Source organism: Oculina patagonica, chromosome 13 (assembly GCF_052425735.1).
Source record: "Oculina patagonica isolate OP01 chromosome 13, crgOcupat, whole genome shotgun sequence".
In the NCBI taxonomy this organism is placed as follows: Eukaryota; Metazoa; Cnidaria; class Anthozoa; order Scleractinia; family Oculinidae; genus Oculina; species Oculina patagonica.
This window is the reverse complement of record NC_135770.1, coordinates 28807576-28834890: the sequence shown is the minus strand read 5'-3', so window position 1 is coordinate 28834890 and position 27315 is coordinate 28807576. Positions and strand designations below refer to the sequence as shown.

At 39.2% G+C, this 27315-nt stretch overlaps 2 protein-coding genes and 2 long non-coding RNA genes across 4 annotated transcripts in view; all 4 read left to right on the top strand.

Moving 5' to 3' along the window:
* Window positions 1-27315, top strand: part of LOC144637313 (uncharacterized) — a 180900-nt gene that overhangs the window by 53749 nt on the left and 99836 nt on the right. The gene's annotated exons all lie outside the window — the stretch shown is intronic.
* On the top strand, window positions 1044-6192 carry LOC144637321 (uncharacterized). Its single transcript, XR_013567705.1, has 3 exons — window positions 1044-1153; window positions 3103-3159; window positions 5592-6192. It is a non-coding gene; the product is annotated as an uncharacterized LOC144637321 (long non-coding RNA).
* LOC144635538 (uncharacterized) lies at window positions 1192-2451 on the top strand. The gene is made up of 3 exons (XM_078494635.1): window positions 1192-1250; window positions 1656-1799; window positions 2196-2451. Exons 1-3 carry the CDS (start codon window positions 1192-1194, stop codon window positions 2449-2451), a joined length of 459 nt encoding a protein of 152 aa, XP_078350761.1.
* On the top strand, window positions 16417-25280 carry LOC144637312 (small cysteine-rich protein 1-like). Its single transcript, XM_078496447.1, has 4 exons — window positions 16417-16965; window positions 20194-20302; window positions 21911-22019; window positions 25043-25280. Exons 2-4 carry the CDS (start codon window positions 20200-20202, stop codon window positions 25047-25049), a joined length of 219 nt encoding a protein of 72 aa, XP_078352573.1. The 5' UTR covers window positions 16417-16965; window positions 20194-20199; the 3' UTR covers window positions 25050-25280.

The window sequence follows — 27315 nt, the reverse complement described above, 5'->3', positions numbered from 1 at the left end:
TAGCCGACGAGGTCGTAGGCCGAGTTGGCTAAAATCAGACGATATTCCGCAAGATTGAGCAGGATAATTGTTTTATTATTCAAACACTGTCAGCGAAACACGTTTTGCAGATAGATAAACTGTAATTATGCAGCGCTTTACAGGACTTCGGACGAATTTTCGCAACCTACATATATCGCAGGATATCTGTTATGTACGGATGACAGATATCAATAGCATTTTGACCATATATGGGCAGCGCGCGCATGTGTTGAATAATATGATTATGACGTAATTTTTTTCAAGGTTGGAAACGTTAGCACGTTAAAGTCAACATGGCTTCGGTAACGTTTATGTTAGCGTTTTTTGCTGTAAATGCCATTGGAACGCTTATAGTCAACCATTACGGTGAGCGAAAAGAAAGGTAAGTAAAAGGGGTTATTGGCCAGTTTTGACTTCGCAAAAGAACATTTTTACATACCGTATTCATTCGATTAAGCTCCCTGGGCGCTTGTTAAATTTTTGGACCTTGAGAGTGGGCGCTTATAAATTTTCACAATTTTCAGCAAGTAGTAAGTTTACTTTGCAGCAAAACAATTAATAATAACATAAGATGTACCGAAGCAAAATTTTAACTGCTTATTAAAATTTTCTCTAAAATACTAAGAAAACTCGGTATTCGGGTAGGTCTCTTAGCGCTACAATGAATTTTAGACGGGGGAGGGGAATAAATGCGGTACTTAGGTACCTAGCCGAAACGTCAAAAAATAAAACAAAGACTGCAACAAGTTTACTGCATGCTTACGTAAAAACGTGTAAGAAGGACTACTCAAATTTATACCTCCAAAGAAATTTATGTTACCGCTGCAGTTTTATTTGTTTTTCTCTTTCAGTGGTGAAAACACACAGCTCAAAACAAAGGAAAAAAGAAAGCAGGTAAAAAAAAACGTCTTTAGAAAGTAAACTAAGATCTTTGATTCTCGTTAATTACTGCAATATAAAGGCAAATATAAAAAGCACTATACCATTGAAGTATTCTAATATATGAACGCTATTTTTCAGGAAAAAAAAAGCAGCTAAAACAATATAAAATGCTTGGAAAGAATTCCAAGTGCACAAAAGGCGGAGAAGGCGAAAAAAGGAAAAGGCGAAAAACGAGGAGAAGTCTTTAAAAGTACAGAAAAAGTGACAAATAACCCACATCACGACTACATGTACCCATTAGTAATAGAGAGAAGCCACGTGCCGAGCGGCCCACACTGCTTATCCCGGTTTCCGTAGCATTAAGCGGCTAGAAATATTTCTACTCCCCCGGTACCGGTACCCATTTATACACCTGGGTGGAGAAAGGCACTATGAGAGTAAAGTGTCTTGCCCAAGAACACAACACAACTGACCCCGGCCGGGGCTCGAACTCGGACCGCTCGATCCGGAGTCCGGCGCACTAACCATTAGGCCACCGCGCCTCCCATTAGTAATAACCCGCTAATAATCAAACGGCATCTTACAATAGATTAACACTATATTTTAAGAAAAATTAGGGAATCACAAATATACAGTTGCGCTGGACAAAAATCAAAAACGAAAAAGGCACGGAACTGCAATGTAACACACAGCACTACACTGAACTGCAACGTAACACACGGCACAACACTGATCTGCAATGTAACACACAGCACTACACTGAACTGCAATGTAACACACAGCACAACACTGAACTGCAATGTAACACACAGCACAACACTGATCTGCAATGTAACACACAGCACTACACTGAGCTGCAAGGCAACACACAGTGCTACATTGAACTGTCCTGCAACGTACAGCACTACACTGAACTGCAATGTAACACACAGCACTACACTGAACTGCAATGTAACACACAGCACTACACTGAACTGCAATGTAACACACAGCACTACACTGATCTGCAACTTTACACACAGCACTACACTGAACTGAAATGTAACACACAGCACTACACTGAACTGCAATGTAACACACCGCACTACACTGAACTGCAATGTAACACACCGCACTACACTGAACTGCAATGTAACACACAGCACTACACTGAACTGCAACGTAACACACAGCACTACACTGAACTGCAACGTAACACACAGCACTACACTGAACTGCAACGTAACACACCGCAGTACACTGAATTGCAACGTAACACACAGCACTACACTGACCTGCAATGTAACACACAGCACTACACTGAACTGCACTGTAACACAGTGCACTGCACTAAACTACAATGTAACACACAGCACAACACTGATCTGCAATGTAACACAGAGCACTACACTGAACTGCAATGTAACACACAGCACTACACTGATCTGCAATGTAACACAGAGCACTACTACACTGATCTGCAATGTAACACAGAGCACTACACTGATCTGCAATGTAACACACCGCACTACAGTGAATTGCAATGTAACACACGGCTCACCACATTGAAATGTGTTACTTACTGTACAGACAACACATAGCTCAACACAAATCGCAACACACAGCTTTACTGTACACTGAACTGACTCGAAACGTAACTGCAACACACAGCACTACACTGAACTTCAATGCAACCCACAGCCCTTCACTGAATTTCAATGTAAGCTACGGCACAACACTACACTGACTTAAACGACCTGCAAACATAAACAGCACTGAACTGATCTCCATGACACATGAGCTGCAAGGCAACAAACAGTGCTACATTGAACTGTCCTGCAACGTACAGCACTACACTGAACTGCAATGTAACACACAGCACTGCACTAAATTGCAATGGTACCCTGACGGCACTTCACCAAATTGACCTGCAACACACAACACTTCACCGAACTGCAATGCAACACAAAGCACTACACTAAACTGCAATGCACAGCACAGTGACTACTCTAAACTGCAATGCAACCCACATCATTACCCTGAACTGTACTGCAACAAATCATATTTGACTTTAGATGACTGCACTGCAAAAAAAAAGCACTAAAATGAGCAGCACTAGACCACAAAGCACTACATTGCATAACAGTACACTTCAATGACAACAACTTGCCTTTGGACATTTTTTATCAACAGCTCGTCTTTTTATTATTCGTTTTGCAGGTTGAAATTGAGGAGTTACAATTTATCAAAATTTTAGGGGAGGGCGGATTTGGGATGGTAAGAAAAATAGTATGTTATTAGACTAAATGCTGTCCTATTTGGAAGTAATTAGTTAAAGAAAACTCTTAGAACAGCTAAAATTGGACGAATTCGTAGGCTGAGTCCACGTTTGCTGTTTTGGTGTATATTTTTTGTGCAACGGTTGTTATTACAAAGTGTACTTATAAAGCGTACAATGTGAGCGTTATATTACGTTACATAACAAACGCGAATATATTTGATTTAAACTTTCAACGAAACTACAAAGTGCGCGTATAGCTGGCCAAAAGAGCCCTTGGTCAGCGCGCGCATACAAAGAAAGCGTTAAATTCATGTGTTTGACCTGTTGATTCAGGTCGCGCTTTTCCCATTATACGTACATCGCTTCTTTTAGCTTAACTTGGTACCTAGTTTATGCAGAGTCCAAAGCCTCAAAGCAGTCTGTTTGAACACGAGGCAATAAAAGTCTCTGAACTCTGTAGATGTTTTAATACATCGGTAGCCTGTTCCAGGCTCTCGGTAGTTATGGGAGAGCGAATAACGCGCGCGGGTGAGCGAGGAAAAAATTAGAAACAAGGTGTTTGTTTGGTGCACAAACAGCGAATTTGGAAGAGTGGGAATGCAAACTAGTTTTCCATATTCAATATGGCGAAAAGACATGACGCGCTTGCCCGCGTTTTTCGCTTTCCCCTTCAACTATCGAGAGCCTGGAACAGGCTAATACATCGGAAGATCCTCTCAACACTTTTGGCGCCCATTGTCTGAAGGTGATATCTTGAAAATAAGAAATTGCATAACATGGACACAAACATACATTATTCTTTGAAATCAGGAGTTCACATAGGTACTGTGCTTTATTACGTAAAATTAATTAGCGCGTAAATATCGTGATTATTGTAATTTTCTGATGACGTCACAACATGGTAAATCTGACGATGCACTTAAGAAGAACATATAAGTCTCTAGATAAAGGCGTAATTTACAGAATAATTGCAAGTACGAACAAGACAATGGATTAAATAATTGTAAACAATGGACAGTGTACAAATATTGAATATTTATTACTTACTGCGATTCAACCAAGTATTTGTAAACGATAGATTTTCATCGTTTACAAATGCTTGGTTGAATTGCTTAAAAATGTACGAGAACGTATGGCAGAGGAACGTGAGGATTTCATTCAGTGACTACACCTTTGAACAGCTTGGGGAACTTCTGTTCATCACGGAACCAAAAACAGCCCAGTCCCTCATTAACAGCAACAACTCTGCTTCTCATTTCCTGTGGGATTTTCCTCGCCCAGTGTTCCAGTATTTTGACTCATTGAAGAACAATGTGCATAGACACACGCCGCAAGGGAATTTACAGTTCTGCTAGCTAGGACAGAAAGTTGAAATAATTATAATACAGTCCACTGAACTAGGATCAATCAAATTGGAGACCAAGAGGCCAACCAACCAGCAGTCAGTCAGTCAGTCATTTAGTCAATCTGCTAGTAACGCCAGTCAGTCAGTGTTTCCGTCAGTCAGTCATTCAGTCAGTCAGTCACTCTGAGAGTCAGTCAATCAGTCAGTTGGTCAGTCAGTCTGAGAGTCAGTCAGTCAGTGAGTCAGTCAGTCAGTCAGTCAGTCAGTGAGTCAGTGAGTCAGTCAGTCAGTCAGTCAATCAGTCAGTCAGTAAGTCAGTCAGTCAGTCAGTCAGTCAGTCAGTAAATCAGTCAGTCAGTCAGTCAATTAATCAGTCAGTCGCGAGCTAGTAATTATACCCTCGTGTGCCAACGGAAAAATCCGATCTCTCATCGGAATATCCAAACACTGCGAAGAGAGTTGATAATACGATGTGCAGTATTTTCGATTAAATTCGAGGTGTTTGGACAGCCGATAAAACACTGTCGAAGCAAGAACTAAGGAGTAAACGGAGGAATGAAATCGTAACAATCTCTGCTTATTAAGTCTCGTTATCCAAACCCTCTTGATAGTTTTAATACTCTTTGTTTTAATCTTATGAACTACTTATGATTGAGTAAAAAAAATAACATTTAAAGAAAATTCTAATAGTTTTTCCACGAGCGCGCGTTCTATATCCAATAAGTGCGAGTGGAATAATTGTTTTATTAAAAACGCCTATAGAGTTGCAATATTTTAGCTTTCAAGGTGTTTTCGTTGACGCGTATCGGCTACTATATTTGTGGTCGATGGTATATGAGCTCATATATCATTGCCTGTTAACCAATCAAAACGCAGGATTTGCAATATACCATTGCTTGTTTTTAATAATTTCAGTTATAATATTCTGTTCTTCTCTATATAGAGAAGAATATATATTTGAATTTGACATTTCTACCAAAGCCTCATCAACAACCTTATTTAGTGAAATACCATTAAAAGCGCATTATCAACGATTAAATTGTTCACAGTCATAATAATTAACATCTAATTTTTCCATTGCAGAAGACACGATAACAGTATGTCAACATCGCCTTCGCTGAGACGAGGGTGCAAAAGAGACACAACCTGTCTACGAGAATGATGCGGCAAAACAGAAAGACTACACGCAACACGAGAAAGAGATAAAAACAGAGACAGCCCAAATTTAAAAATAACAGAGAAGAGAACAACCTCAGGAGATATACTGCCGACGGCGCGAAGATCAATCGAACGGATACTGGATAAAATGTTATCACTTAACTTCTCGTTATCAACTTCTTTCTTTACCTCGTCGCGAATACTGTCGATAGAAAACTGACTGTATGACTTACGCTTAGACATCGTCGAATACAACTGAAGAAGGGCGACATGCACAACAGAATTAATTAGAAAGTGCAATCACGAAACATGTATATATGCCCACAAGAAAGATAAACAAAAGCAAACACGCAAGCACACGATCAGGAACAACGTCTCAGGCAAGCAAGCAAGCACGCAAGGACGCAAGCAGCGTAACAGGCAAGCACGCAAGGACGCAAGCAGCGTATCAGGCAAGCACGCAAGGACGCAAGCAGGCAAGCACGCAAGCAAGGAAGGACGCAAGCAGGAAACCAGGGACTCAGCCAGTTTCTCTATCTACGCAAGCATCGTATCAGGCAAGCACGCAAGGACGCATGCAAGGACGCAAGCAGAAAACCAGGGACTCAGCCAGTTTCTCTATCTATTTTTTCGTTTATATTAAAGAGCAAGTAGAGCAAGGATAGATCTGCTTAGTACAAATACATTTCCAACGTAACATTACTCTCTGTACATTATATCTACTCTCTGTTGCGTTACATAAGTTTCCAGTACCCAACTCGGTTGTTACCAAAGTTACCCGTAACAAAGTAAGCCATTAAATTGACACAAATATATCGTGCATCAGATGTTGCAGAGGACATCTTAATCATAATTTTTTTTTTACAAAATCATGATTAAGATGTTCTCTGCAATGAAAAAAAGCTCAAGCATCTGCCCAAGACCAAGATAAGGTCCCTAGCCACTCAGTTGAAATTACTGAGAAGAAAATCTTCCTCAAAGCTTATGACGAGCGCCAGAATATACTTGAAAACAATTTGCAGGACGATCATTTTTTGTGGGGTTGAGTACCATAGCTGCTTTGTACTATATATTATAATACAAAAAAAAACAGCTTGGCGTGTACTTTTCCACGTTAAATAAAGTATGTCTATGTCTAAGTCTCTAGATCTTACAGCACTGTGTGGGGTCTCTGGCCATAGATGGAAAGGGGCCAAAATGAATTAAAAATGCTCGTTTCCAAATAAATTTCAAGGCTTTTTTTATATCTTTTTCTGTGGTGTCTAGGTCCTATAGCAAAGTTTCGACGAAAAACGTGAAGTAATTACCCGACTTTTTATGTATCTATATATCATGTTCAAATTGTAAAAATGTAATCATCTAAAGAATTTATTTATTTTCAGCTACATATTTCAAGGCAAAGATTCAGTATCTCTGTATGTCACTGCCATTTCATGTGAGTCGCCCATAATTACCAGATGCCCTGCCAGCACTCATTCCAGAAGATGCCCAACAAGCTGCCTTCTAAAGGAACACTAGTTTGACATTTTTGACAGTTTTGTAGAAAAACAATGCTCTTCAAAACCTCATTCTTTTCGGATATGAAGAGTTAGTCAGATTCACACTACTTCCAACTTCTTGCTAAAGGAATATTCAATATTTAAATATTCCTTTAAAAAATTTTAAATATTTATTTTATTTGTAAGGGAAACCACACACTAAATTATTTTTAAAACAATAACAAAATTATAATAAGATGTCGTGTGTTCAAAACTTGCAGTTACAGTTTACGTTCAGTAAGTTATTGTTTCAAACATTTTCATTAAATATATAATATATAGATTTAGGCAAGCCTAAAAGCGGAGCTTCCCTTTAATTTATATTATTTTTGCTGGAGTTACAATGTTTTCATTTTGATGAATATGCGATCAAAGCTTTAATGTATACGCTGGCCCATAGGTGCAAGACCAATATAAATCCATCATATAAATCTCGAGGCAGAACAACTATAATGGCCAAAAAAATAATTAAGAGTTTATTCTCTCCTTTCTAAAGAATATAAAATAATTTTACGATCCTCTTATCGATTTGCTTTAATACAACTTATGGCCTAAAAATTAATTAAGAGTTTATTGTCTGCTTTCTAAGAATAGAAAATAGCAGGCATATTCCCGTCTTAGTTTTCTTTCCTGTATTTGTCTTAACATCGGCGTACTGAAAAGGGTTGCTCAGTCACGTACGCAAATTTAAAACTTATCTTTTATTTCTTACCGTGTGCACAATTTAAACAAATTTAAACGTACATTAAATCATCTCTATTCAGTGTTGTTATTCAGTGTAAAAGTGGACTACACTAAAGCAAAAAAAAAAAATGTTTAGCACTTGAGAAAATGTAAGGCTGAAAGTCGGAATAAACTCACAGCAATAAGAAATAAACTCTCATGGCAAGGGATTAGAATTCGACTTTATTGACGGCCAAAGAGAATCAACTTACGGCAATAGATATTCGGTAAATCCATAGCAAATGAAACCAACTCAGGGGAACAAAAAATATGAACTGACATGTAAGCTTAAATGTACTACAAGTCACAGTTAAAGCGACTTAAAGGGGCAAAGTATATTGCTTAAGTTAAGGAAAGATCTAAACTTTACCGACACAGAATCTATAAGAAAGAAAGTATAAGAATAAGAAAGTATAAGAAAGTATAAGAAAGTAAGCTCAAGTTTATAAACATCATGAAATTTTCTGTCATAAAATCAGGCTCAGCAATTCAGTACAGGTTGTTACCTTGCATCAGGTTCTTGTATCTTTCTTCAGCGGACTTGATCCATGCAGTGTTTAGCTTCGTTTTTACACAATCATTGCTAAAGTTGTTGTATTGATGTTGATGGCCGAAGATTCAGAATCTAGCAAACTGGACGTACACAAAGAATATCATTCGCAATTATTCCGGGTCTCTTCGTACACCTCTTTCGTTATCTACAATTTCACGGAATAAAGGTGACTTTTGAGGACATCGTGCGAGAAATATTACGGTAAGAAAGTTCTCTGTCGCTCTTTTTTATACTCTCGGTTTCATTCAGCCTACACAGCCTTTTTTTATTTTTTTTTTATTTGTATACGTAATTGGACTACATGCTGTCCAATTTGGAAATAATTTGATGAAAAAAATTCCGAGGGCAGCCAAAATTGGACGAGGCCGTAGGCCGAGTCCAATTTGGCTGTCAGAGGAATTTTTTGAATCTAATAATTTCCAAAATTGGACAAGCATGTAGTCCGGTTACATATTAATTATACAGCTTGTATTCATCCCGGGGGGGGGACTCCCATATGAAACGGACGGGGATGCTCGTCGGAAATTTTGAAAAGAACCCCTAAAAGAGACCAATCTGGGTGTGGCTCAAGCCTTTCTTGACCCCTAAAAGATACAAAAAAACTAAGAATGGAGTTTATATTTGTATATTTCTTCGTATGTAACCCTAAACGAGACCATTATGGCTAAAAATATTGGCGTTTTGGGCGTTTTTTCCCGGAACACCCTAAGCGAGACCAAAAGTCCGAAATTTACACCCCTAAGCGAGACGACGAGCATCCCCGTCACTTTCATATGCGAGTCCCCCCCTCGGGTCCAGCATAAACAATAAACTTATGTCCAGAACGGGAAAAGCATTCAACAATAGTAGGCATAACACAGCACATTCAACTCACTCAAAGTATTGTCTTAACAAATAAAACTTAAACAAAACAGTGCAATTTTATTCACCCGAGTTTGCGAAGCTTGCTACAAAGTGAGTGAAAACACTGCATCAATCAATTAAAGTCGTAAACAAAGTGTCCGAAGAGCTTTACAACTTCTTGAATCTGACATACTCCTTTCCACTATATCGTTCGTACTTTATCGTCGTCTTTTCTTTTCGAAAAAAACGACAAAGAATTGCATCTAGCTCATGGCGATGAATATCTGACAGATTTCTTGCTTCGCTTCGCTGCACTTACGGTCACCCAAGTTTTGTACCATTGGAGGTGTTTTGCTCTTAGTTTTTGCTTCATAGTGTAGCTAGCTCCTCTTCTGACAACGTAGAAAATTTCTCTTTGTTGTAACTATTGCTGAAAAGCTCAAAAGGAATAGAAAAACGTAGCAAACTTGCCTTATAAAATTCCGCCATTGTCGACTAACAATGCGACAAGTTTACAGGGCTGACGCTATGCTTTGTGCTAATTGGCTAATATCCGTCACATGTTGTTTTTTCTTCGATTTGATTGGCTGAGACGAAACTGTCCAAATTTTTCTTAAATTGGACAGATTGTGAATTTTACCTGAAAGTCCTAATTGAAACTATCCAAATTTAATCCCAAATTGGACAGTTCCCAGAAATTAAGGAAAAAAATAGCTGCGCTGACAATATAGGATTTACTGACGGCTGTATAATTAAAGTTTTTAAGCGATTTCAATTACATCGGATTTTTATAGGTATATATATAATATATGAATTATTTTTATAAGTACATTATTGTTGATATACTATGATAACTATTTATGTAAAGCGCATTAGATCCTATGTGCATGGATTTTGCGCTATAGAAATAATAAAGTTATGTTATGTTATGTTATGTTATGAACACCGCGCAACACCTTTTTCCCGCGTTTTCATAACATTACTTCGTTTAGATCAAACTGAAACGTCCACATCATCCAGTCGATAGAATAAAAAACGTCAATTGCTCGTTTTAGGGTTACGAAAAATGCAACCAGAGACCAATAAATTGAATTTAACCGTGTAGCGATTGAACGAGAGCCATCGAGCCGTATTGTTTTTTTTTTTTGGCGTAAAGGCTTTGATACACACACACACGAACAAAAGACTAACGAAATAGAGCAGTTGGATAATAAACCTCTCAGATATTTTGCTGTGTAGTATCACTGTGTAATTTTACCCCTTGTGTACATTTTGTCTTACCTTGCGAGCTTTATTTGCTGTTTGTAATTTCCTTACTTTTCTGTAGCCACGGGTGGGCAACCTCGTCCCCTGGCCTAATCCGTGCGTACGGGCATACGTACGTAGGCGACTTTCAAAATTTCTCGGTTCGATAGGATACCATTCGAAGACCCTTTCACAAAGTTTAACCCTAAGGAATCTACTTGGACTCCTCCGGACGGCGAATTTTCGGCTATTGATCACTATGTCGACCGTTGCCGCCGTGCTGTGAATGCTGTTAATTTTGAGACTAAATCACAGCAGCGCAACCTTTCACCAGCTGAGAAGGCAGCCTTACTTCAACTTTCCCGACGGAATGACATTATCATCAAACCAGCTGATAAAGGCGGTGCTGTTGTTGTATGGTCACGCCCTCTATAAATCGCTGAGGACAACCGCCAACTGGCTGATGGTAGATTTTACGAACGCATTGATCACGATCCCATTAAAGAGAACCAGCGCACAGTAAAGTCGACGATCAACGCGATGATTAATGCTAATGAGCTTCCATCAACGGCTAAAAATTTAATCGTGCCTATGCGGAAAACCTCGAGGTTTTATCTGCTTCCCAAGATCCACAAAGCAGGCAATCCCGGAAGACCAATCGTCTCAGCGTGCAACTGTCCAACCGAGAACATTGCCTCGTGCTTAGACCGAATCATGTGCCCCCTCGTTCATGACCTTGAAACCTACGTAAAGGACACCAACCACGCGCTCAGCATCATCAATGATTTCCGTTTCGATGACACCATGACCGGCGAACGCTTCTTATACACCATGGACATAAAATCTTTGTACACTGTTATCCCCAACAACAGCGGCCTCGAAGCTTTAGCCTACTTCCTCGACAAGCGTACAGTTCTCGACCTACCTACATCTACTTTAACCCGTCTTGCCGAGCTTGTGCTGACTCTCAATGCTTTCACCTTCAATGGCGAATTTTACAAACAAACGGGAGGGGTCGCCATGGGCAGCAAGATGGGCCCCAACTATGCGTGTTTATTTGTGGGATATATCGAGGAACAAATCGCACGGCAGTACACCGGCTTTGTACCGCAACTCCACAAGCGGTACATCGACGATGTACTTGGAGTTGCTTGTTGTAGCCGCGTAGAGCTTGACAACTACATCAACTTCTTTGTGTCCAACCTTTAACCTGCCCTTCAGTTCACTCACACAATTTCTGCTTCTGACATCTCCTTTCTGGACATTAATCTTTGCATTACAAATGATCACATCAGCACTTCCATCCACTACAAGGTCACAGACACGCAAAGCTATCTTCACAAACAATCTTCGCATCCTCGGCACTGCAAGGATGGTCTCCCCCGTGGTCAACTTCTTAGACTTCGGCGTCTGTGCTCTGACGACTCTGATTTTCTGGAGAAAGGCAAGGAAATGATTTCTTTTTTCGTTCAACGTGGTACTGTGCCTCCTCTCTACAGCGTGACCTGGACGCAATTCAACGGGTCAACCGTGATGACATCATCAATCATCAAGACTCCGAAAGTAGAGACCTCAGTCGAATTCCCTTGGTTCTCACATTCCACCCTTTAAGTGAAAGAATTAAGCAGATCCTCGTGAGCAACTTAAGCATCCTATCTGGCGATGCACAGACGAAAGAAATCTTTCCTCAGCCGCCGCTGGTAGCGTATCGCCGCGATCGCAACGTCCGAGACACCTTAGTGCACACCGCCGACCGTAACCAACCTGGCCCTCACGTGGAAACCTCGCCTTGCACCCACAACCGCTGTCGCACTTGCGATCACATTTCTCGTGACAGCACCCTACAGGGTCCCCAATGCTCAATTAACATCAAGAATGCGTTCACCTGTCAATTATCTGGCATGGTATATGCCATCTCTTGTCGCCGTTGCTCCGCCATCTACATCGGCGAGACAGGCCGGACATTAAGAGAACGCTTCGGTGAGCATGTCCGCAGCATTGAGAAGAACCTGCCGGGATTTCCTGTTGCAGAGCATTTTAATGCAAACGGACACGCCCTGCAAGACGCACAAGTCCGAGGCGTCATGCTCTGCGGCGGAAATAAACTACGAGCCTATGGATAAAAAAACTACGAGCCTATGGATGCTCCGCTCGCGCGCCTTCGGCGCGTGGGAGCTCCGCTATAATTTATGAAATGCAACCATCAATTAATATATTAACGTGTAATAATTAATTTTTGGCTGTATACATATTTTTTTCTTTCATCTGTTTCTTGTTGTGTCAACAAGTAGTGTATGAAGTGGAATGCTTGATATTTTATAATTTATACAGAAACCTTAACCCTATTTACAATAGTTATGTGTTGTAGTGAATCTCCAGCTAGGATTTAACAGGGAATTCCCCGTTTTGTTTAAAAAAAAAAATACCAGTGGTAGAGAACATGCCATCTGAACTGGGTGCAGAAAGATTTGGGTTTCAGACTCCTATTTCAAAAATTTATTTTTTTTAGAATACTGCAAGTCCCTGACTGATTAATATCTCAGGCCCGTAGGAAGGGGGGTGCTATGAGTGCGTCTGCACCCTCCCCCCTCAAGAGCCTTAGACGTCCGCTCATTGTGAAAGAAAGTATTAGAATAAATAAATAAATAAAAACTGTGTGATTCTATGTTACTTTCAACGAAACATTCTACCCAATGTCTTTTCTAGTCGAAACGTTCGAAGTCCATTAATATTCTCAGGCGCTACCAAAAAGTGAGGAGACTGGGTACTTGTTGGGCTCGAAAAGATCAACAAACCGACTCTGGCTGATTTATGTAGTTACCATTTGACACTAAAATGAAGAAAGCTATCTTTTTACTGCCTTCCTTCTATGTACTGCCGTCATTGTTAGCTAAATAAATTGTAAATTACGTTTTCAAGGTTCTGTTTCGAAAAATATGATTTGAATTTAAAAATGAACCAGAATTATTGTCGTTGTTACTTTCACTTTTACCTGCCTTTTTTCTTAAACAAATCAATCAATCAATCAAGCTTTATTTTTAATAAAAATAAAAAACACACTGCGGTGACAAACATGGCAAGACAACGCATGTCGGAAAAAAACTTTGATGTTTTAAAACTTAACGTTCCGTATGTAACAACATACATCTTCAGAAGCGACCTTTAGCAAGATTACAATAAGATTTAAATGTGAAATAAAAGACTGGTACCTAATCTAAACAAAATAATGACAATGCTGTTTATTAATAACAAACAGATTTAAAAATCTGCAGAAGAAAAACAAACATCATGGCTACTTGAGAAAAAGCTTCTCACTGCCGACGTTTTCATTTAAGGCTGGTTTTAAATCACGAATTAACAATGTCTCCTTTATTTTACAATGTAAGTCTGATCGTCCTGTTGCTAGAATGATCCCATTTGATGTTGTGACCCGTTGATGTAATATGATCTGCAATGGCTGATGCGTGACAGTTCTTCGAAAGTGCTTTAAAATGCTCAGTTTTCCTTTCGTGTAATCGACGCTTTGTTTTTCCAATATAAAAATCATTGCAGTCCCAGCAACTTGCCTTGTAAACAACTTTGGACATTTGAGAGCGACTGAGTCTGTCCTTGTATGGGAAAAAAGACTTAATACGGCGAGTGTTTGGAAAATAATTTTAAGATTGAAACAACCATAGAGTTACAGTCTAGTTGTAAGTATACTTCAGCTGTATAGTAAATTGTGAAATATATGATTGCCTGCTTTTCCTTTTGCGATTCCTAACATTTGGTATATGTTTAGCTGGAGGGTTCGAGTTATTAGGATTCTACTGTGACTACTGAGTCTACTGTTAAATTCCAGTTCATACAGTCATTATTGAACAAAGATGTATCCCATGGCTTTGATGTGTTTGTCTCCATTATCTGGATACCACTTAGGCTCGTTTCCACACGTGTTGGAGTCATCAGGATACCCTCCTGTACCAAACCCGATTCTGGAGTCACACTTATTGTAGTCATTGTCATTGTTGCTAATAATACCGATCCTGGCTTTAGCGTGATTTATTTCCATGGAAACGGCATTGAACCCTTCTTTGTTAAAGTTGACCTGTAACGAGGACTGAGAACCAATCAGCGTCTTCCACGTGTCACGACCCAGAGAGGTGGCGTGGTATTGCCCATCAGTGATCAACGAGTGCAGAGAGTTGGCCATGCTTTTTGATGACAATGTAATTGATTTTTTCGTCTGTCTTCATACCGATACAAATCTTGGAGAAGGGAGTGTTCCAGGCAATTTGGTCTCGATGGTGTTGAACCCAGTCTCCCCTCCAGCAAGGTTGAACGACTCCTGGCTAACCCAGAGATTAAAATTTTAATGAAAGGTTCCTTGTAAAAACGGTAAACAGATTAGTTAAAATTTTTAAAAATGCTTAAAAAATAACATTAGCAAGATGACTGTACTCCTCAAAAACATGTGTTAATTATTGCATACGTATTAACCTAGCGAAAGAACTTTATTGACTTATTAACTGGGGAAGAGAATACCTTGTTACCGTCGATTTTCATGACCAGCGTCCATCCCCCACCTCTGCATGATCCACGACGAAAACAAAACTGACAAACGGACCGCAAACAAAACGACTTGAATTATTGCCGAGACGCTGACATAAAAAAAAAACTCTTATTATATTTTCCCGCCACCGCTGTGATTGGACGGCGCTTAAAAAATGTTAATCCTTTTGTTTATAAGAAGAGCTCTCATTGGTTAACCGTCAAAAAAGGCCCCAAAAAATGTCCATGTGTTCATGGTTCAAGTGTCCTCACTGTAAAGGTTTACATAATATGCGCTTAGGATTTCCGTAACATTATATTGTAAGACATGTATTTTGATGAGATCCATTAGTGAGCGTACTTGCAATTATTAGTTCATTCTTGACATCCTTGTGCAGCAAGAGCAATCTATCCGTCATTCCCACCTAGTAATGAAATCTTTGCTAATACCATTCGTGCCTGTTTGTGAATTATATTACACGCCATTTGTAACAAATTTATGTCTTTACATTTATGAGTTACTTCATAGAGCCTTTGATTTAGTTTAGCCACAAAAACTAGAGATTTGGCTCATTTATTCGGAACGATGCACCTTTTTTCCCCTTTAACTTTGTGCAATACCGCTGTTTTCTTAGGTAGTATATAAGTGTTTAACCTAGTAGTCGTTCTTTGGAGCTGTGCAAATCATAGTTGTAAGTTTTGTTAATTATCCGTTTTACGAAGTTTTCCCCTCCGATCATGATTGTTTACAGTTTACTCCTGTTTAAACTTATAAAACTGAAATGGAGACTCCTTTGTCATAACCGTTTTAAATATGCACTAGCCAGCGTGGCAAGTGAAGAGCTTAATGTCTTAAATGAAAGGTGCGAGTTCGTGGATGGGGGAGGGGCAGGCTTACTAGCCTGTTACGTATTCACTCAGCAATAAAATAAATAAATGGGAATTTACAGTGGGATCCTCCACTAGGTAGCTCTTCTTGATCCCACTGATTCCAGATCGAATTGGAATTTGGAAATGTTGGTTTTTGTGGAGGGAGGAAAACCGGAGAACCCGGAGAAAAACCCTCGGAGCAAGGACGAGAACCAATAACACTTCCGGTAAGGCAAGACTATGCTCTCGCACAATTACGACGTCCAGGCATTAAATTGAGGAATTGTGGCAGAGTGAGTGAAGATGTCAAGAAAACTATTAGAACCTATGCTCTCACACAAAAACGACGTCCGGGCATTAAGGAGTTATGGCAGAGTGAGTGAGGATGTGGGTACAACTACTGGTATTTGATTGAGGTTTTGTGGCACAGTGAGTGAAGATGTGGGAAAAACTATTGGAAACTATTCTCTTACACAAAAACGACGTCCGGGCATTTGATGAGGATTTTTGACAGAGTGAGTGAAGATGTGGAAGAAACTATTGGAAACTATGTTCTCACAAAATAACGACGTCCGGGCATTTGATTGAGGTTTTGTGGCAGAGTGAGTGAAGATGTGGATGAAACTTTTGGAAACTATGCTCTCACAAAATAACAACGTCCGGGAATTAAGTTGAGGATTTGTGGCAGAGTGAGTAAAGATGTGGATAAAACTATTGGAAACTATGCTCTCACAAAATAACGTCGACATCCAGGCATTTGATTGACGATTTGTGACGGAGTGAGAGAAGATAAGAATGAAACTATTGGAAACTATGCTCTCACACAGTAAGCTTATGAATGGTTTGATTGGCAACTTCACTTGATGATCCTGGGACATAACCCAACATAAATGTCGTGTAAACTGATTATGTTTTATTATCGGAGTACCGCCGCAGCAAGTACACTAACCTTAACAGGGCTAATTCTTCACCTAAGACTGAACGAGTCACAAGCGAGGTAAGTTCAAGTCCTTTATGTCATCTAAATGCGTAAGTTTAGCTAGAAATTATTGAACTTCTCAGCACAAACATTGATATAATACAATATCGCAGGATTCGTATGATTCCCGATCCCGCTTTTAGAACAAAATCTTCTTTGCTATGTGACTAAAGGCGTGTTCTGAGATAAAGTAAACTGATTTTTGGTTTTGATTTGTTTTGTCATATCTTGGACGGATGCAAAGGCCGCAAATAATGTTTGTTTCTCCGAACGCATTATTCTTAATTGTAGACCGAGCATAGTTCAACAAATAAACTGACACTTGCTCCTAAGTAAGTTTCAGGAGAGGATTTACCGTTTTTCAGTCATTCGGTTGTTGAACCGTATAATGTTAGGAAAAATACCTCGTTTTGAATTGCAGTAACGCAGTAAAACTACTCGTGATTTTACTATAATGCAATCATCCAGTCAAAGTACTAGCCGTAGTTGTATTATCTTTAGTAAAACTACTGACAACGAGTATTTTCTAAATTTAGCACATATTGCAAACGTGGCAAGAAATCTAATTCACATTTCTTTAACGAACTTTCTAGAACCTTCGTTGAGACAATTAAGGTGGCCCGCGATTATTTATGAGGCTGACAGTTCCCTTTTTTAAGCGCGTTTTAAAACGGGAAAACGTGAAGCGATTGCTTAGATTTTTGAGAATCTGAAAGAAAAATCCTTAAATTATATAAAATGATAAGTTTTATATCGATCAAACGCGATTTGTTTAAGTTATGAGCGATTTTCGGAAGCATTCGTTATTAATAAAATGCGATTATTTTTAAAATGCCACGGTGAATTTTTTTGTAATTACCACAAAACGCTGCCAAACAGTTGAAGTCTACTCACAACAACTTACAGGAAAATCCACACCGTATATTTTTTGAACGAGCGACATCTTTATTTTGCCTTTAAAAAGTGTTGTGTTATGCGTCTGACTTGACCGTCGCATAAATGTGATACTTATAATAACCCAGTACCAGCCAGTTTTGAGTCTGATGTCACCTTAATCTTGTGTATAAAAGTTATAAAAATCGTGTATATACATCAAATGTTAGCAGTCAATAAAGATGGATGGTTTTCAGTCGAATTTTTGAAAATATCAAACAAATGACGTTAATTCAAATTGCGAAAAATTTGTCGATTTGTTTTGCATTTCTTTAGAGCTGCAGCTAGAACAGGATATTGCAAAGGTTTGTGCCGAGTTTCAGTGTATTTAATTCATACGGTTTGGAGAATTTCGGTCGCAAAGTCAGGTACATTTGCTTTCCAAGTTCTAATCGCTTTGTAAACCTCGCATTTCGACTGAAATTATTCTGTTGTTGTTTGAAGAGAGGTGTTACTTCGAAATACCGCACGATCTTCTGCCGTCAGGGAATACATGTACAGGAACGGTAATTGTCATTTTAGTAGTAACGATTTCAGGCTGTGTTATTTCTAGTGGCAGAAGATCATGCGGAATTTGAAAGTAACACCTCTCTTCGAAAACAACAGTTTAATTTCATTCGAAATGCGGGGTTTACAAAGCGACTAGAACTTGGAAAGCAAATGTACCTGACTTTGCGACCGAAATTCTTCAAACCGCTTAACTGAATGGGAACTGTCAGCCTCATAAATACCCGCGGGCCACCTTAAGACACGTGAAATGTACATGTTATAATTTTCGTTACTCGAACTCGTGTTTAACGTTCACTTAGCTGATGCAATAATCAGAGTAGACTTTCTCAAAGTCGTTCGCTTCTCGTTTCCGGTTTGGTAGAAGTAGACCCCGGTGCGAGCGTTGAGCTCTCGCGCTTCGCGTTGTGTGAGCTCGGCTTGTAGGCAAGTCTATAGTCAGAGAGCCGTTAGTACAAATTTGCGACATTGGCCGTTTTTATGCTAGAGACGTTAAAGCCGTCTTAGACGTTAAAGCTGTCTTGAGACGACATTAACGTCTAGTATAAAAACGGTAAATAAGACAGACACCTTTAACGTCTGATGGCTTTAACGTCTTCTCGTAAGAGCGTCTGAACGACGCTCTTATCGGACAGCTTTAACGTCTCAGACGTTAAAGCCGTCTAGTATAAAAACGGGACGTCGTTGACTAGTATAAAAACAGTAAATAAGACAGACGCCTTTAACGTGTGATGGCTTTACGTCTTCGTGTCCAGTGTCCTCCGAGTGTCGAACCCAGTCTTTTTTTATTTTTTTTTTCTGAAAAGCTGTCTACTAAATGCGTCCCGTTTTTATACCAGACATCTTTAACGTCTTAGACGTTAAAGACGTCTAGACGACATTATCGTCTCTAGCATAAAAACAGCCATTGTTACTGTATTGCGATTTACATATCGCACCTTAATCATTGCCATTCTCGATTTACATTTTGATCTGTATCGTACATTAACTTAGTAATACAAGAAGAAGATTAAACAGCGTTGAAGATCAGTTCTGTGTCTGCCTTCTGTGTTTGTCCGAATTCCAGTTGCCGCAGATTTCCGTGTACCAGGAAATCGTGACGAGTTTCCATCCCCGCAGCAAGCAAGTTGCTCAAGAGTTAATTTCCCCAAGTTGTGTTATAGCCCACCGTAAAAGTCCTGTTTCCACTTCCCGTCCCGACAGCGAAAAACCTATCGTCACATAAGGCGATCACGTGCTCTAACCAAAAGGCAAAATTAAACTTGAATGACAAATTTTTAGACAATATCCAGTAAACACGACGTTCGGCTCGATAGAGCAACAAACGTGAAAAACTTTCACATCTTTTTAAGAAATTTTCATCTGCCAGAAAAAAAGACTGTATGTTATAATTCTCTTATACTATAGAGCGTTTACTCCCGTGGCTAGCATCTATGCACATTTATTGGAACAAAAGGAAGCGTTTACATAAGCAAAGACTTCAAATCCCACAGGATTGGCTTGGTACACCAACATTGCCGCCGTTTCATTGTTTTGAAACACCAGTATGGCTGCCGTGACGTCATGTTTAAACGCTCTATGCGAACTATTCAAGTAAACAATTATGAGCCTATTATTAGATTACATACCAAAGAAGAATAAGAATCAGGATCCAATGGGCTCCTATAAGAATTGAATCATTTATCAGGAAAGGTATAAAAAGCCATGTTCTCTATTTTGCAGGATACTGATAACAAGATAACAATTCAGTTCCTTTTTATTTTATTTTTTCAAACATAATACAATGACTTTTGCTGATTTTATAAGCAAACAATGTTTCATTTGTACCTGCTGATGATCATTCTGGGGAACATTACCGTACAAGGTGCAAGTCTAGGAAACCAACAGGAGAACCCCCTGCACGTTCATGCCAAACGTGAGTGGTACTTTTTAATGTTAATCTTTTGTTGTTAAAATTTTATTCTTTTAACTTACTTGCGGACCTGAAGTATCTCTTCAGTTTAATTCGATTGAGAAAATAGAATAGAATATTAATAAAAAATTAGTATTTGAAAAGGAGGACCATGAGGTTAGCCTTATTTAGGTCCTCTGACTATAGCTAATTAAAATAATTTCAAATCTAAATTTTAAAATCTTAACCTCTTTGGTTAAATGGCACAGTTTGGACTTAGAATTTATATATTTTGTACCATTTTCTTCATATTTGATGGTAGCCGAAATAGCCCTGGCATAACCGTTTTCAGTAACATTTTTCTAGTATACCGTATTTATTCGATTAAGCGCCCTAGGCGCTTATTAAATTTTTGGACCTTGAGGGTGGGCGCTTATTCGAGGCTGACCGCTTATTAAATTTTCATCATTTTCAGCAAGCAGTAAGTTTATTTTGCAACAAAACAATTGATAATAACAAAACGTGAAGATGTACCAAAGCAGAATTTTAACTGTTCATTGAAAGTTTCTGTAAAATACTAAGAAAACTCGGTCTTCGGGAAAGTCTCTCAGTAGTTTTTAGTCACTTTTCAATCTCTCTGTTACTAAGGTCAATCAGGGAACTCTCTGGGGTATTTTTGTTGGGTGGGGGGGAGGGGGGAGGCGCTTTTTCGAGGCTGGGCGCTTATTAACTTTTCCTACCTTCAGGATGGGCGCTTGTTCGAGATGGGCGCTTTTTCGAGGTTGGGCGCTTAATCGAATAAATATGGTACTAATGCAAATGCTGTAAAATCTGATTGGCTGAGCTATTGCACACTATCAGCCATTATAGTTCACCACTAAATTTTCTCCGATTCCGATTGGTTTAAATTGAACACGTGACGCGATAGTGCCCGTCCGCCGGAGGGCACTATCAGCCCATAGTGCCCTCCCGTGAAAAATGCCCGGATCGATAGTGCCCGCCTGTGACTGTTTTTTGTAAACAAGCTGCCTGCAGACAAAAAAACCCAACCAAATTCACTGCATTTAGTGGGTTCCTTGTCTGGTTTTGTTTCGTTTGTTAAATTTCGGCTTTCAATTGAGTTTTTTATCCTAAAAAGTAAAAATAATTCACGATGCTCGTTTTTGTATGTGCGCGCGGAAGAAAATTTAGTGGTGAACAATAAAAACAATAGAGTGTTTCTGTCTCGGAACTATCGGTCTGATAGTTGCCCCTTGGAAATTTGATGTTCTTAAAACTAGCATATTTGCCCTCGAAGCTTCGCTTCTCGGGCTAATATTTGTTTTAAGAACATCAAATTTCCGCGGGGCAACTATCAGCCGACAGTTCCTCGACAGAAACACTCTATTGTTAAAATAGAAACATCGAGCTCGACGTCTTATTGTTAAATAGCTTGCCTAGAAGGGTGCCTCGAGCAAGGAGACAGGGCGCCTCGGTTAGGCGGGTTACCTTGTCAAACGCTCAGATGAGTTTTGAAAGAAATTGTATGAAAAATTGGCTTGCTCACGACAGCTCGCTTAGGTGGGTAACTCGGTTAGCCGGAGCACACTCAGTCTCTATGAAAACAAGATAAAAATCTCTTCTCCTTTACAGGGACTTGTGATTTTTGTGTCTCACGCGATGTGGTAGGTTGCGGGTTCACTGGTTCTCCGTGTGCTGGCTCATGTCCAATGGGTAAAAGATGCTGCTGTTATAGTTATGGGTAAGAATTGAGCAAATACCAAGCTAATTAATGCTGATGCTGTCATGATAACAACTTCGTCAGTAAACACTTGCATCATCACTGACACTCTTCGGTACCGGGGGGGCCCTCATCGTACACCAAGCTAGGCGAATTTCCCAAAATGTACTTTGTTAGCGTAGTTCGTTGGCAAAAACAATCCTCTTTGCAATCTTAACGGTGTCAAGTGTGTCTGTGATCGATTTGTGACAATGCATAACTGTAGGCATTCGGACGATCCTACCTCATGGTGTCTCTTAGTTTTTTTCGTCGTCGAAGGGCAGAAAATGCACGCTCTGAAGTCGTCGATGCCATAGGTAATGTCAAATACAATCTTAACAGCGTTTGGACTTCTCCTAGAAGCGTTTTGGAAAGAGGAGTTTTGTTGAAAGTTTTACTACGCGATCCTGATGAAAAAATTTGTGAAGAGATCACGAGACTGAATATGTATCTTGCCAAAGCAATGTTTTGCTGTGCTATCGATATTTTTGGCACAGAAATGTGTGCGTGTGTGAAATGGTTTGAGTCGTCTCTGCCTTCCCTGCTCCGCCGCCTATGTTTCCATAGTTGCAATAATGCAAAAGTGGCACAATCTTGAGAACCGCGACTTTTTCTTCCATTTTCTCGCTACAGTAAGAATTAATTGGACGCAAAAACCATTAATACATTAGCCCAGTAACTCGAACTCAAATAACTCCAACACCCCCGCCAACTCCAACTGAAAACCCCGCTAACTCGAACTAAATTTTGTTCCCCCTGATCAAAATTTGGGTCAAATTTACCCCGATTACTGGAATTCAGGTTCCTGCAACTCGCCACGGATGCCCATTGATTAGAGCACTCTTATCATAAGAATTTATGATCGTGTTGGAGTTTCTGACGAGATATGTTTAATTTGGACTGGACTGTACTGTATACTGAAGTGCTAAGAAAATTAGTAAACTATTTTAAAATTATTAACATGACCAATTTAATATTCAATCGACCTTGATAACTCGAAACCCCGCTAACTCGAACGGTTTTCGTTTCCCTTCAGAGGTCGAGTTACCAGGGTTCTATTGTATTTACAACCAACAGGAGCTGATCAGTGATTCGTAACGCCTGTTCCCACACATGCAATTAAACAGATGCATAAATAGGTTATGCAGCCATCCCTGAGGGCCCTGAAAGGGTCAGGTTATAAATCCCATTTGCCAGCCCAAATTTGGCCCAAATTACATTTCCCAACCTGGTACTTTTCCGATTTTCCAAATTCTAGTCCGTTCTATTGTATATTTGGTTGTGATTCCCAGTTATCATATTACCACTTCAGGCCCCTCATATGCATCTTTGATAATACTAGAAATAGCTGACACTAGGTTGCCCCCGAAGTTTCGACGATGTTTATCGGGTTTTCTCTGCTGTTCATCCTTTTTTACAATTCAGACATTTTATTAGAAATTAATTTTCTATTTTGGATGATTATTAATTATGATACGGTAAATCATTTAATTACAAGAACGCAACAGCATCTTGACATCATTTTGTCATGTTTTGCTGTGGTGGGGGATCTCAGCTAGACTCAAGCTAGACTTTAGAAAAAGTCCGTCGTCTTTATTAATTTAACACGGTCGACCTATCGCGACTTGCGTGGCTCGTTTTCGCGACTTCGTCGCTTTGAATGGGCCGCTTTGCGGGCTCGAATCTAACACTCCTGCCGCGAGTTTTAAATAATCACAATGCATCTCGAGATCTCTTTTGAATTTCTTTTCTTGATGCCGCATAAGTTTCCTCCATTCAAGTAGTTTGTGCCTGGCAAATCACGGTAAGTCGGACAAAGTCTTTCTTATCGTAAATTACGCTTCATGACAACGATCAACTTTTTAAAAGGAAAGGATACCGAAAGAATTTCTCACCTTTGACAATGAAAACGCTTGACTTTCTTAAAGTCGCTCGCTTCTGGTTTCCGGTTTCGCCTGCCGCGAGTCTTAAACAATTATCTCGAGATCTTTTTTTTAAGTTTCTTGTAAATCTCGTCCGGAGATAGACTGATCAAGGCTTTTCTCCGTTCAAGTAGTTTGCGCTTGGTAAATCGCGGTTTTGGACTAAGGCTTGCTTATCGTAAATCGCAGACAAATTTGAAGATATGGCTTGATATGTTCGTACGTGTTCCTAGACATATTTTTTCTTCGGCCACTCAGATGTAAAAAATGTGGATTTTCTTACTTCTCTGCGAGTTACTTAGTTAATTATCGCGAAGTCTTTTCAACAATTGCATTGCTTTCGGCTTTTAGACATTGTGAAATGAATAGGCCTCGAATAAAACCTCAAATTATCTTTTTCAAAATTCTGCCCAACTGCAATCAACGTTTACAAGCGTCGTTCGTTTGCTTGTTGTCATCCGTGCACGTGCTCATGCTTGGGCTGTCATCATTACCCAATCATCGTTTACTTGCGTCATCATTGACCAATCACCGTATGTCGGCATTTTACAACTCCCGATATCTACTTGCGGGCTTTCAGCCAATCTCGAGCCCAGATTGTCGGCATTTTACAACTCCCGAGACTATTTGCGGGCAAAAATTGATCAAATCGAGATTTTTCCCAGTATATACTATATATATATACTCTATATTCGCGCGGATTACAATGATGCCTCCTCGCGTTTTGGCCTCTGGGCCAAAACCCTACGGGGGCAATGAGACTAGCTGATCATATCGGTTTTGCAATGTGTTTCGATCACCTTACACATACAGGGGTGGGGAGGTTTAAAATTAAATTCTTTTGTGCTGCCAGATATTCGAACTGAATCCTGTTTTTAATAGCCTCGTGTTTATGTTATCGCACAGAAATATTTGTTGTGGAAAACACGTTTTGCAAACAAGGCTATGAAATTTCATGGATGATTGCACAATTAAACCGTTTCTAACAATACTTAAATCGTTTTCATCTTTTCTCCTTAGAAACATAGGTTGCATCTGAGTGGTATGCTTCATGGTTATTTCATTCTCTTTCTGTTTTCCCAGGCGCTGATGGTGGCGATGATGTCTGTCTCCACAAATGAAATGACGGCCTTAACTTAGTAATAAAATAATTCAAATGATTCATTCATTCATTGATAAAATAAACGCTTAATTAATGGAGTAAATCGCGAGTATCCATAAGGCAAGACTTAATTGTACTCTTACCGAAACAAAAAATAATATCAGAACGGAATAAATAAAGGCTGAATCATTCAAGCATGTTACTTTTGCTTCCAATTGTTTGTGATTAATACTGGAAATTAAATCAAGAATGTCAAAAAAAAAAAAGAAAATCAAAGGGACACGTTGGGAATATTGGGATAAAGGTCATTGATTTCCACAGAAAACGTACAAACGTGATTGCAGCAGCGCCTCGTACCAGTGGTAACTAGTCAGTTGAAAAACTTAATAAACCAGGAAACACAGCCAAAATTAATGAAAAGCTGAAAACGAAGAAATAGGATACTTGCGGGTCGAACACCCCAGGGGTATCCTGACATTAAATAACATGGCACCCCATGGAAAACTCTACTGGAGTGTACATCTTCCCTGATCCTCACCCCACTCCTCCATTACAAAGGTTCGAATTTTCAGAGTAACTGCGAAACGTGCTTCTTCCGTTTTCATAACTGATCTGCGTTAGCTAGGTTCGCCTCAGTTTATATAATCCCAGCAATTCAATGCACTGGAGAACAGCAATAATCAATGCAAAAAAAAAAAGATTGTCGTGCCTTTCCTTTATGTTGAAGAAGTTTGATACAGAACTGCTCTTTAATTTTTTTCGTGGTAGATAGGAGCAGGTTTTCAAGCCATATTTAATGTTAACAAAACTAGCAAGATTTCTTAAAAGGTTTGCACTGTTTGCACGAACGGCAATGGGCTTAGCACTCTGTTTGTCAAAGAGCATCAAGTAAAGAAAGATCCTGACGAATTATAGCGCTGAACTTGGACGGACAATTATTCTTTTGGAGGAGGCGGTTTTGTCTTAAACAAAACTTGCATTCAAAGCAGATAGCATCTTCTGAGAATTCCTTATTACTGATATTTCTTATCCGCGGTAAAGTTGTTTATCCTGTAGTTAAATCACCGAAGGAGGAAGAACACAGCACTTTAAAACGTTGGAAAAAGCAAATTTCCAGTTACACTACAAGATCAAAATTTGCATGTGCATTTGCAAATTTGAAAGAATGTGGTCGAGTCAGACACAATAGGGGACATTTCTAGCTGAGAGCCTCAGAGAAATATATATTTCTGCATGACCTCTGCTATTTTTCACTGAGAACTTTGCTTAGTTTTTCTTATTTTAATTAATTATCATATGAATGTTATGAGTGAAAACGTTTTGTGAAAGTTTTGTATTTCTAATCTTACCCATGGTGCTACGTGCTTCGCGCACTGGAGCTCCGCTATAAGGAAAATAACAGGAGTAAAAAAATCAGTCTAAAAGAGTTTAAAGGATAGATAACCGGGGAGCTCCGCTTCTAGGCTTGCCTAAATCTATGTATTAAATTATATTTTAAGGCAGCCATAAACATACCTGCTTCAGTCATCTCTACTTGGAACCCAAAAGAGCTCAAAAGTAAACAAAGCACTTGATCACAAAAGGTCTTTTTACTCTTCTAAATGGAAATATTACAATTTTCTTGACGGGTAATATGTTGCTATGTGATATAAATCACCTTTCAGAAATTTACCAAAATGATTATTCGACTCAAAACCAATATCGCCAACCTTAAAAATTGTGATATGCAATCTTGAAACAGTTTTCCAGTTTCCAAATAGTAGGTTTCTTTTCAAATAATTTATTTCTCGCTAAACCCGGTTTCGTTAGAAAAACAACTTTGATCGCCTTTTGTTTCGTGACCTGTAATGGTAAACAATTAGCGCCATGACAACTCAGAGAAATTATTTTCTTGGAAAGTCGCTTTAGTTGTCATAAACTGTCCTTCTCATTTACTAAGTGCTTTTTCCTTGAAACTCAAAAGTCAACATTAGCTTTTCTGAACTCAACCAAATATCTTTAAATGTAACCATAAACAAACGTCCTTCGCCATCCCTACTTGGAACCCAAAAGAAAACAAAGCACTGGATCAATTTGAAGCCTTTTACTCTAATGGAAATATTACAATTTACTTTACGTGTAATATGTTGCCATGTGATATAAATCACCTTATTAGAAATTATTCCCACTTTTCCAATAGTAGTTTTCATTTCAAACAAACAAATTATTGCTCGTTTAACCCGATTTCGTTAGAAAAACAACATTGCATGATCGC